The sequence below is a fragment of the Rattus norvegicus genome, chromosome 3 (genome assembly GCF_021556685.1).
Source record: "Rattus norvegicus strain SHRSP/BbbUtx chromosome 3, alternate assembly SHRSP_T2T, whole genome shotgun sequence".
NCBI lineage: Eukaryota > Metazoa > Chordata > Mammalia > Rodentia > Muridae > Rattus > Rattus norvegicus.
The window spans coordinates 13862563-13874700 of NC_141536.1; the positions used below are offsets into that span (position 1 = coordinate 13862563).

Below are 12138 nucleotides of genomic sequence, written 5' to 3' on the forward strand. Positions count from 1 at the left end.
CAGGAGACGCCTGCCGTATCTACCCTCCACTACCGAACAGCACCCACTCAGGTGTAATTGAATATAAGCAAAGATCTTTGTACCCTGTGTGCACGTGGCTTCCTTGGTATAGAAATGTGAACCCGTTTCTAGTTGCAGTGTGGCTCAACCCTTAGCTCACACCTTTAATCCCAAACAATGAAGGTAAAGTTACTTTGTAAGAAGGAAGCATGTTTGAAAGTGATGTCTAATTGAGTGGCAGAAAAAGTGACAAAACAGAGGAAGATTTGACAGAGTAGGATATGCCCCACTCTCATGAGGAGAGGCTACTTAATAGGGAAGGATGGGGTTTTATTTCTAGAGTTTTGCAGAGACATATTTAAGAGAGAACGAGTAAGACACACATAAAGACGAAATGAACCATAGAATGAGAAGGAGCCAGAGGATTAGAAAAGATTGCTGGAGTTAGTTTGAGGCCAAGCAGAGGAATTTAGAGGCCGAGAGAAAAGACAGATCTTATAAGTCAGCTGGGAAAGGTGTTTGAGCCAAAACAGCTGAGTTGAACCAGCCAGCCAGAGATCTGAAAGAATTGGGAAGGGGTGAGTTTATTCAGCAGTAATTCAGAGAGAGAGAGGCTGAAAACAGTCTAGACCTAGATAAGATCGTACAGAGGCTAGAAACTTCCAGAACTAGACCTAGGATAGCAGACAAAGGCAACAACTGCAACAGGAGAATAAAAGTTACATTTGTATCTCACTACGGATTTGCTCGTCACCTGTGGCTGGCTTTTACAACAGTCGTCTTTCAGAAGAGGTCTTTACTAAAGCACACTAAAGCCATAGGAGCACTAGGTGAGGATCCAGACCAGCACCTAAGGGTCAACTCCACTGTAGAATACAAGGCCCCCTAGGAACAGTATTCACTATCTTCTGCTCAGATAGTGGTTTAGAGTTGGATGGCAAACTCAAGGTTCACTTCTCAATCTCTAGACTTGACCAACAATAAATAAAATGATGAAATTGGATAGTTTGGGTAAAAACTCATACAACTGAGCATGGCGGTTTACGCCTGTAATCCCAGCTCTTGGGAGATAGAGGAAGAGGAGTTCAAGGGCATCCTGGGTTACACAGCCAGTTTGAGACCAACCTGGATGACATGAGACACTATCTTTAAAAAATTTTACACGGGGCTGGGGATTTAGCTCAGTGGTAGAGCGCTTGCCTAGCAAGCACAAGGCCCTGGGTTCGGTCCCCAGCTCCGAAAAAAAAGAAAAAAGAAAAAAAAAACTTTAAAAAAAAAAAATTTTACACCTGGGCTGGGTTCAGAGGTGGAGAGCACTGGCTGCATTTCCAGAGGACTTGGTTTCGATTCCCAGCACCCACATGGCGGATCACAAACATCTGTAATTCCAGTTCCAGGTGCTCCAACAACCTCTTTTGGCCTCTGTGGGCATCAGACACTGGAGTGTACGGAGACAAACGCAGGAAAAACGCTTATACACATAAAACAACAAACCAATCAGATGCGAAAAGCACCATTCGCACCACCACCAAAACCACAACCTACTCAAACTCATGTAATCGGAGCGTTTGGGAGGTGGAGGCATGAATCTCTGGAGTTCAGCAGGGTTATTCTCAACTGTACAGTTTGTGTCCAGCCATACACGGGACCTTTTCTCAAATACAAACGCCAAACCAAACCAATTCCCTTACAAGTCATATTCCCTTACAACGTCTTTCCGCGGGTGCTTTCTTGCCAATAGTAAACATGGCAGCTTGGTACCCTCTTTTCTTCGAGTTAACTTAATAGTTGCCAATAGTCAACATGGCCGCCACACTATACATTCCATTGGTCGCTTCTCTGAAGGTGGGCGGGAATTGAGGCGACTGTGTGGAGCTGCGCCTGCGCAAGTCATTGGCGCCAAGATGGCGTTGGAGATGAGGCTCCCTAGGGCTCGCAAACCTCTCAGTGAGAGCTTGGGCCGCGATTCTAAAAAACATTTGGTAGTGCCAGGGGACACGATCACCACGGATACAGGCTTCATGCGGTACGTGAGGATTTGGGGGTCCCAAGGCCTCAGGAGACGGCTGCAGAGCTCTCTGCACGTGGCCCGCTGCCCGGGAACCCAGGCCTCCTGTCCCCTTGTATCTAAGTCACCGAATACCTGGGACACCTCAGAGCATCCTCCTTTCCGAGCCTCATGCTTCTGACTTCCTGCATCTTGGGTGCTCCTCTGTCAGTTCCTGATTTCTCCTTTAATCTATGGTGTCAGGAACTTTTGAACCCTTATCCTGAAACTCAAGATTTTTGAGCTTTCCTGGGGAGGGCTGGGAGCAGGACCCTTCTTACAACCCTCTGAAGAGACAGTGGGTTGCTGGCTTGGTCGTTTCTTTCAGTGTTACCTCAGCGACGAGCCTGACTTTGAAGCAGTGATTTTCGTGGGGTGGGGGTTGAGGTAAGCATTCAGTACATACTGTGCATAGATGCACCCAATAATACAAACTTAGCAGGCTATCGGAACTTGTGGTACTTTGGGCCTGCTCTGGAGTCGTGCTCTCCTTAGCTGTAGCACCTAGCTAAGGCCGGTACCCTCACCTGGAAGACGGTGGTGACAACAGGAATTGGTAGAATCGGGAGTATTAAGCAACTGAAAAGTGGGGGCAGGAAGCAAAATTTCAGCAGTGGCCTGAAAAAACCTGGTTGTTTTTTCTTTCTGGTACAAATGAGATTATGGTGTTTATAGCATTGCCTCTAGACTTTATGTTTAAAGTATTAGATGACAGGTATCTTAGGATTCATTTCTTCATACTTGCAGCATAAGTTCAACATAGTCCCTGTGGTTGGGGTACCAAAGGCGGGGTTTATCATCTAGCAAGGAACAATAACAGTAAATGCCACAAGAACGTCGTAAATGCAGACGAAGGGGGAGAAGAGGGGTGTAGTTGGCAATGGGGTGGACCAGTGGGGATCCCTGTGTTGCCTGGGATGTGCAGTTCTGTTGTTGGAAAGTGACATTCGAGCACACTTTTTTTTTTTTTTTTCTTTGTTCTTTTTTTTCGGAGCTGGGGACCGAACCCAGGGCCTTGCGCTTCCTAGGTAAGCGCTCTACCACTGAGCTAAATCCCCAGCCCCTCGAGCACACTTTTTAAGATGGGGATGTCCACATGGCTCTGTGGAGGCAGGGGGAGCCTGTTAGGTTCAAGAACCATGTTCTAGATGCTCCCATGTTACCTCCAGTGTAACACTGCTATCCTTTCTTTGTGGTCTTGTCCTTGCACAGGGGCCATGGAACATACATGGGGGAGGAAAAGCTCATTGCGTCAGTGGCCGGCTCTGTGGAGAGAGTGAACAAGCTGATCTGTGTCAAAGCCTTGAAAACCAGGTGAGGACAGAGGTGTGTATGTCATTCTCGGAGCATCTGGGTTGTACACAGGCCTTCTCCGTCGTCTCCCCATGTCATCTAGGATCATTCCTGTCACACGCCTGCTAGGTTGAATGTGCCTGTTTGTCACAGTTAGTGCCGGCAGCCAACTTGACACAAAGCTGGAGTTACCTTGGGAGCGGAAACCTAAAGCTAAGAATTGTCTCCATCAGATTAGCTTGTGGGCATGTCTGTGGGAGCATTTTCTTCATTGGTAATTGATATAGGCAGTGTCACCCCTGGACCAGTGGGCCTGGGGTGTGGAAGGATGGGCACTGTGCTGCAGGCCTTTTATCCTAGTACTTGTGAGGCAGAGGCAGGCAGCTCTCTGTGAGTTCCAGGGCAGCTCTGTGTGTGTGTGGGGGGGGGGGGGGGGAGAACAAAAACCTGAGTCTGGGAAGCAAACCAGCCAGTAGTGTTCCTCCACAGACTCTGCCTCAGTTCTGGCCTCCAGGTTCCTGCCTGGCACTCCTCCGTGATGGAGTGTAATCTGTAGGCCTAATAAACCCTTTCCTTCTCGAGTTGCTTTTGGTTGTGGTATTTATCACAGCAACAGAAAGCAAACTAGGACACTACAGAAGGTGTGAGCTTCAAAGGTTTCCTCACGTCACTTGATCCCTCCATGCGTTGGGCTTTCCTTTTCCACATCATAAAGAAAGTAACCAACTCAGGATTGTTCATTCGGAATTCAGTGACCTGCTACAGTAAAGTACTTACACACAGGGCCCAGGACCTAGAAGAAGCCCATAAAGGTGCGTCCAGAAGGGAAGCAATGAGCCTGGGACTGATTAGTCAGGCAAGCCGGAGCTGTGGCAGCCAAGTGGTCACCCTGCCTGGCAATGACAGTGAGGACTTGGGCTTCGTACTGTACCAATTGGGAAGCCCTTGGAAGGGATCAAGCAGAAGAGAGCAAGAGAGCTGTGATCTGACCTACGTCTTCATCACTTGCTGTGGTTGCCATGGAGACAGTGAAGGGGGACAGGGCATGTTTAGGGAGCTGGGCTGGGGAACTGTATTCATCTGAGAAATGACCGAGTGATGGCAGGCATGGCCCTCAGCAGTGGCTATGTCCTCTGTATGCCTTGCTTTCAGAGTGTCCTTTGAAAGGCTGTTGCAGTAACTGATGTGTTTAAGGAAAGCTAACAGAAGGAATAGAGATATTTTTAGTTCCCCGTTTCCAGTCTGGATGTCTTTGTTTCCCTCACACATTTGGAGGTGCCTTCAGCAGGGTCTGTGCTGTGCTTATCCCAGAGTGTGACAGGCATCAAGGTTTCTGCCTAAGCATGGGTGGGGTGAACACTTACTGAGCTGGGGATTATGGGAGAGAGCAGTTTGCTGTGGGGAAGGGAAAGCAGCTGCTGGCAGAGTTCACCCCGAATTTGATTTTTTTTTTTTTTTGGTTCTTTTTTTCGGAGCTGGGGACCGAACCCAGGGCCTTGCGCTTCCTAGGTAAGCGCTCTACCACTGAGCTAAATCCCCAGCCCCCGAATTTGATATTTTTACAAGTGTTCATGAGCCTTTTGTGTGGCTAATCTGTATCGGATAGCTTGGTGACTCCACCTCCCAAGCGCTGGGATTATGGGTAATTCCCCACCATGCCTACCTCTCACCATTAAAACTCGTTGAGCTCGCTGTAATTGAGGGAGCTATGAGCAGAAAAGAGACATAGTCTGATGCCTGGACCTTAACAAAGAGCATTTCACCCAGGGTGAGGGTTCAGCCAAGTGCCTGAGCAGGCAAGCAGTGTGGAGATGTAACAGCTTGCAATGAGCAATTGCCTTAGGGATAGCTAATGGAATATACGTGGAGAGATTCTGAAGTTCCAGGTCTGAACAGTAATTACACACATTTACCAAAAATGATGAAGTCCCTCTGTTTGTTCAGCGTCAGACACTGCTTGTTCTGGTCAGCCAGCTGGCTACTGAGTAAGCTTCTGTTTTCTCTTGCAGATACAATGGAGAAGTCGGAGACATTGTGGTGGGGAGGATTACTGAGGTAAAGTCAACGTTCCCAAAGTGAAGGAGACTCAGGGAGGAGCCTTCATTCTGTGAAAGTGTGAAGAAGGGACCCTTTGTTTCTGGGGTGACTGAGATGCTACCCTATGTTTATTTCCCTCCCAGGTCCAACAGAAGAGGTGGAAGGTGGAGACCAACTCCAGGCTGGACTCCGTCCTGCTCCTCTCATCCATGAACCTACCTGGGGGAGAGCTGGTGAGTGTTCGCCTGCCCTGGACCTGTTCCTGTGAGCTGTGGTGCCTTTGCTCCACCTGAGAAGTCGCCTCTACACGAGGTCATTACTGTTTTGTCATGGAGTCTGCTATTTTGATGAACACGGGTTTTTCTCCTGGCCCTGTGCTCTCAACACGGGCAGCAGCTAGTGTTCATCAGTGTTCAGCTAGGGTTCAGTGAGTCCAGAAGCACCCACCGGGCAGGCTCCCAGGAGGGAGCTGGGAGGAGGCTCCTGCATCTTAGATCTTAGTGCTGATTTCTTTTTTTGGTGCTCCAGCCTTGCAGAGGGAAGGTGTCCCTCGAAGGGTTCGCCTTAGCAGGCTTGCTTTTTTTTTTTTTTTTTGGAGTGTGGGGGTTGGTGGGGTTGAGCCAGGGTCTGGAACTCTCACTATGAAATGAAGACCAGGCTGGCCTGGAACTCAGAGATGTCTGCTTGCCTTGACCTCCCAAATGCTGGAATTAAAGGTGTGTGCCACCATGCCACTATGCTCTGCTTGTCCTTAGTTTTCAGTGACTTGAATGGCACTTGGTCATTGCAGGGAGTGACAGCCTTTTGCCCATGCCATGGTTCAGCCTGTCATATATGTTGGAGAGGCTCCCTGAGCTGGGTCCCACGGAGAGTGCCAGATTAAAGGATGGACAGCTGAGTCCCTCAGGGACCTTATGGATGGGTGGAGGCTAGGAGATAAGGGACCTGTAGGGCAGCAGGAGAACGAGGAAACACAGAGGACAGTTGTTCCTAGTGGGCCTTGGAGTGAGGTTGGGGACTCTGAGGTGAAGGGAGATATGAGAGACAGCCTGGTGCGGTGGGTAAGTGGGGAGACAGGCTCAGTCAGGTGCACAGGGTCTGACAACTTGGAGGAGGGTCCCAGTGAGGAGAGCCACTGTCCTTCCCCTCGCTCCCAGCAGCAGTTCTGGCTGAGAGGGGCTGTGTCATGTGCTTGTGCTTCTGTGTGTTTCAGAGGAGAAGGTCGGCGGAGGATGAGCTGGCCATGAGAGGCTTCTTACAAGAAGGCGACCTCATCAGTGTATCCTGCACCTTCCTTCTGTCCTACAGGGCTAGGAGTGTGCTTGCACTCTTGTCTGACTGGGGAACAGCCTTGCAGGGACTGAGTCGGGGGTAACATGCTCGGGGCTCTGCTGCCGCTGTGTTCGTTCTCCTTCGCTCAGAACGATGCCTTGGGTTTTGTAACTTGTGATTCATGGTGAAGACCCAGTGATCGTTCCTTTCTTTTTAAAAAGGGTAGCCCAGGCTGGCTTAGAACTCACTGTGTACCCCAGGCTAGCCTCAAATTTCCTGAGTTCTGAGATCCAAGTATAGACTATCATTCCTGCCTGTGTCCAAATTGAGGGAATTTGGATGCAATTAAGAAAATTTAGACCCACATTTTCTTTCTTTATTTAAAAAAATATTTGATCATATTTGTGTGTGATCACTGTGTGGAGGTCAGAGGACAACGTATAGGGACTGGTTCTCTTCTCTTACCGTGTGATCTGAGGGACAGAACTCACCTAGTCAGGCTTGATGACAGCTATCTACTCAGCCACCTCACCACATCTAAATGATGTGAACATACAGCGATGCAAAGATTGTTTGTATCAAGATACTCTTGCCAACCAGGGGGAAGCTGAGGTCATAGTGTTGTCCTTTATAGAGGCCCATAAAAGATGGCCAGAGTGACCTGCTGGTGGGGGGGGGGGCTGCAGGCAGGTGGCACAGGTGTGGGTTTCCAAGGCTACCGTTGTTCCTTCATCACATGAGTAGGCGGAAGTCCAGGCTGTGTTCTCCGATGGAGCTGTTTCTCTGCACACGAGGAGCCTGAAGTACGGAAAGGTAAGTTGGGCTTTGAGGCTTCAAGTTCAGTCTGAATCCTGTGGCTCCCTGGCATGCTGGCCTAATGACCTGGTATTAGCTGGGTGTGGTGCCATGGGCCTGTAATCCCAGCGCCCTGGAGGCTCAAGTAGGTGAATTAAAACTGGAAGCCAGTGTGGATTACACAGAGAGACTACCTTCCTGCACAACACAGAACCCAGTTATTTAGGACTAGTGGCCTGCTGGGCTAGGAGACTTGTGCTGCCAGTAGAAGGGCAGGGTGATTGGTATCCTAAATTCCTCTCCTGAGGAGCCTGTTCTGGCAGAGCCCCACTGCTGCTTGGGGCTCTGAGACTGTTCTTTCTGGGAGATGCTCAGCCCAGCATTGAGAGACTGGATACATGTCCGAAGAAACCACGTCTATAGTGCAGTCAACATAGGGCCAGCGAGATGGATTTCCCATCTGAGCCTCTAGATGAATTTTGCCTGCTTCCGTGAGGTTCCATTATTGAGGTTTATTTTAAAGATAGCTTGCTTCCGAGGACACATTTGTTTCTTGACTCATCGTTTTCTGAGAAGAATAGAAAAGCAGTGTCCTTTAATGAAGTGGCAGCTGTCACCATGTTCCTGAACATGTTCCTAAACATGTATGTACTTGACGTAGGTAGGAGGTGGTGTGTGTGCTGACCTTCAGCCTGGTGCTGTAGACACTTTCTTATTGTATGTGGACTTAAACTGACCTGTCAAGACCTGGCAGGGTTTTGCCAATCCAGTGGACCACATTTTGTGGGTGGCATGGGAAATTGAAGTTAAGATCTACACTAGAGTCATGGAGTGAAACTGCTATATGGCCAATGGGAAACTCCTCATCGCCTCTAGTTTATGTAACGGCCAGCACACCTACCTGCTCTGGATAGAAGGCAAAGGGAAGTGAGGAGTATTGACAGCTGCCTTTTAATTAAAAGAAGCTGCCTGGCAATGGTGGTACAGGCCTTTAATCCCAGTGCTCAGGAGGCGGAGGCAGGAGGATTTCTGAGTTCAGCCAGCCTGGTCTACAGAGTTAGTTCTAGGACAGTCAGGGCTACACAGAGAAACCCTGCCTTGGAAAACAATAGATAGATGACAGACAGACAGACATGTGCCAGAGGACATCTTGCAGGAGGTGGCCATCCCTCACCATGTGAGTTCTGGGTATGAACTCGGCTTGGCAGGCTTGGCAGCATGCGCCTTTACCACCATCTTACTAACCTGATTGCCTCCTTCCCTGGGATGAGTAAATAGCTATGGGCCAGAAATGTTTTCTGCAAAGTGCATGCCGTCCGTGCACTGGGTGACTGCAGCGCCCATAGGAAGGACAGTGGTGGGGCACGCCAGGTTGTGTATTATGGAGCCTGTTTGCATTCATCTCACTGTTTCTTGCTAGCTCAGCCGGCTGGGTATTACTGAGTCTCTTGCCCCAGCCTCTCAGAAGCTGTGCTCCCCCTACCTGGTTCCTGATCCGTTTCTTTTGTTGTTGTTTTGGGACGGGGTTTCATGTAGCCCAGGCTGGCCTTAACCTCCCAAGTGCTGGAGTTATATGCATGAGTCACTCTGCCTGCCTGTCTGATGGTCTGTCTCTTTAGCTAGGTCAGGGGGCTTTAGTCCAGGTCTCTCCTGCCCTGGTGAAAAGACAGAAGACCCATTTCCATGACTTGCCATGCGGTGCCTCAGTGATTCTGGGTAACAATGGTTTCATCTGGATCTACCCGACACCCGAGCACAAGGACGAGGAGGCAGGGGGCTTCATTGCCAACCTGGAGGTGAGCGGACATCCTTTGGGCATTTAGCAAGTCAATAGTCTTGTGCCACCTAGGATGCTTTCTAAGAAGTGCAGTGTTAGGCGAGTCTGTCATCGTAGAGCATTATGAGTGAACTCACAAAGGTGTTGCAGCATCTCAGCAGTGGTGACTTTGGAGGACACCTGTCTGCCTGAGCTGCAGATGCCTGCAGTGTGGCTTGTGGTTTGCTCACTGTCTAGTACGCTGCCTGCAGAAACTGCTGTGCTTTGAAAGGTCTGAGCTAGAGGGTATTCATGAACACCTGAGTCTCCTCTTCCCTAAAGAGACAGACTTGGTGGCTTTGAACTTGAGCTTTGCTGGTGAATGTCGCAAAGTTTCAGGGTAACGACCACTGCAGAAGTAACAGGGGACTGTGGGGATGGCTTAGTTGGTAAAGCACTTACATTGTGAGCTGAGGACTTGATTCAAACTCTAGAAACCAGGTGACAACGTCAGGTGTACTGGTGTACATGTAATCCCAGTGCTGGGGAGGTGGGGTGGGAGGACCCCTGAGGCTTGCTGATAAGACCCTGTTTCAGAGGAGGTGGATGGCTTTCTTGGGATGGTACTCGAGGTTGGCCCCTGACTTCCACGTGCATTTGAATTCATGAGCATAAGTATACATGAAGTTGTACATACACACATTTAAAAAGTAAACAATTGGGGCTGGAGAGATGGCTCAGTGGTTAAGAGCACCGACTGTTTTTCCCGAGGTCCTGAGTTCAAATCCCAGCAACCACATGGTGGCTCACAACCATCTGTAATGAGATCTGATGCCCTCTTCTGGTGTGTCTGAAGACAGCTACAGTGTACTCATATATAATAAAAAAATAAAATATTAAAAAAAAAGTAAACAATTCCACAGTTGGTTGTTTGGGGGACATGGGGTTCCGTGGTGGAAATGTGACTTCTCTCTTCTGTGGCTCCTGGGACTGTTTGCCTATTTGGATCCTGTTTATATTGTTTTTTTTCCTTTCTCTTTGTGTCCCTGTATAGCCGGTATCCCTTAGTGATCGAGAGGTGATCTCCCGGCTCCGGAACTGTATAGTCTTGCTGGTAACTCAGAGAATGATGCTGTACGACACCAGCATCCTGTACTGCTACGAGGCCTCCCTTGCACATCAGGTACTCCACCCAGACTCCTCCCTGCATGTGAGCCGCTTCTGTGTTTCTTCAGTGTTCCACTTTCCTTCCCATACCCAGTGGCTGGAACTGACCTAGAGACGACCTTAACGAGTCTTGCCACCTTCCTGAGATATTTCCAGTATTTTCAGTGTCTAGTCTCATTCCAGGAATTTAATTTATCATAGGATGCCAGATAGGATATTTTTTTAAAACATAATAGCTTTCTACTCTTATCATCCCTGTCCCAAAATTCAGCCATCTTCTTCTTCTTGATTTTTTTTTTTTTTAAGTTCACAGAAGGATTTTTCTTAAAAAAAAAAAAAAATTATGTGGGGGCTGGAGAGATGGCTCAGCAGTTAAGAGTACCCGACTGCTCTTCCAGAGGTCATGAGTTCAATTCCCAGCAACCACATGGTGGCTCACAACCATCTGTAAAGAGATCCGATGCCCTCTTCTGGTGTATCTGAAGACAGCTACAGTGTACTTATATATAATAAATAAATAAATCTTGGGCTGGAGAGATGGCTCAGCGGTTAAGAGCACCCGACTGCTCTTCCAGAGGTCCTGAGTTCAATTCCCAGCAACCACATGGTGGCTCACAACCATCTGTAAGGAGACCCGATGCCCTCTTCTGGTGTGTCTGAAGACAGCTACAGTGTACTTATATATAATAAATGAATAAATAAAAAAAAATAAATAAATCTTAAAAAAAATTATGTTTTACCTTCATGTGTGGATGGATGTCTGTGCACAGTGTATATGCCTGGTGCCTGTGGAAGCCAGAAGAGAGCATCAGATCCCCTGGAACTGAAGTTACTAGCAGTTGTGAGCTGCCATGGGGGTCCTGGGAATTGAACTCAGTGTCCTTTGGAAGAACAATCAGTGCTCTTGATCTCTAAGCCACCTTCCAGCCCTCAGGTGTCATCCGTTGTCAGCTCTCCCAGAGCACCTTGCTGGCTGGTTTTCTAAGCTAGGTCTGGAGCTGGGCCCAGCACTTGCTCGGTCTTTGATGGAGTGCAGAATGCAGAAGGTGTGTGCTAGCCAGGCTTCATCCTTCATTCCAGCTGACTTGATGGATGTTTCTGAATGAACACATTGCTTTCTGTTTTTCTTCAGATCAAAGATATCTTAAAACCAGAAGTAATGGAGGAGATCATGCTAGAAACACGCCAGAGGCTTTTGGAGCAGGAGGGATGAGGACGAGAGCTGAAGGATGGGACTGTGCACCTCTCTGGACCAGTTTTGGGAATGAAAAGTCTGCCATGTGGTCCCCAGGGAGGATCTGACAAATAGTTACTCACCTGCAGCGGTCTACAGAGCCAGCCCTGTCCACTCCTGTTCTGAGACAGAGCTGGGGGAAGTAAATGATGTGTTTGGGCGCTTGGGTCCCAGTACAAGGGGGAGTTTTAGGTCTTTCAGAGCACAGTGTCCCAACCTGATGACTTACCTTGGACTAACTTGGAGAGTTTGTCATCCAATCACACCACACAATGGCCCCATGAAACTGTCCTGGTGAAAAATATGGTAGGTGGGGATCTATCTCAGGGGTGGATCACTTCCTAACATGTGCAAGTCCCCAGGTTCAATTTCCGGCACTACCCCAACCCAGAACACAGAAAACCAAGACAAAAAGGCCTGCAGCACCAGCGCGGATGGAGTCTCTCCACTTCCACTGCCTTCCTTAACGCACAAGTGTGCGGCTGGAGAAGGTGGTAGAGTAGGGCCAGGAGCAAATGGATCTGAGAATAAAGGGAG

The 12138-nt window shown here is 48.8% G+C and overlaps 1 protein-coding gene across 1 annotated transcript; it reads left to right on the plus strand.

Moving 5' to 3' along the window:
• The first annotated feature begins 1884 nt into the window (after positions 1–1884).
• Positions 1885–12138, plus strand: Exosc2 (exosome component 2). The gene is given in 9 exon segments (NM_001108952.1): positions 1885–2026; positions 3260–3361; positions 5350–5395; positions 5521–5610; positions 6591–6656; positions 7394–7462; positions 9064–9240; positions 10255–10383; positions 11500–12138. Coding segments are annotated over 9 exon segments (882 nt in total). The 5' UTR covers positions 1885–1904; the 3' UTR covers positions 11581–12138.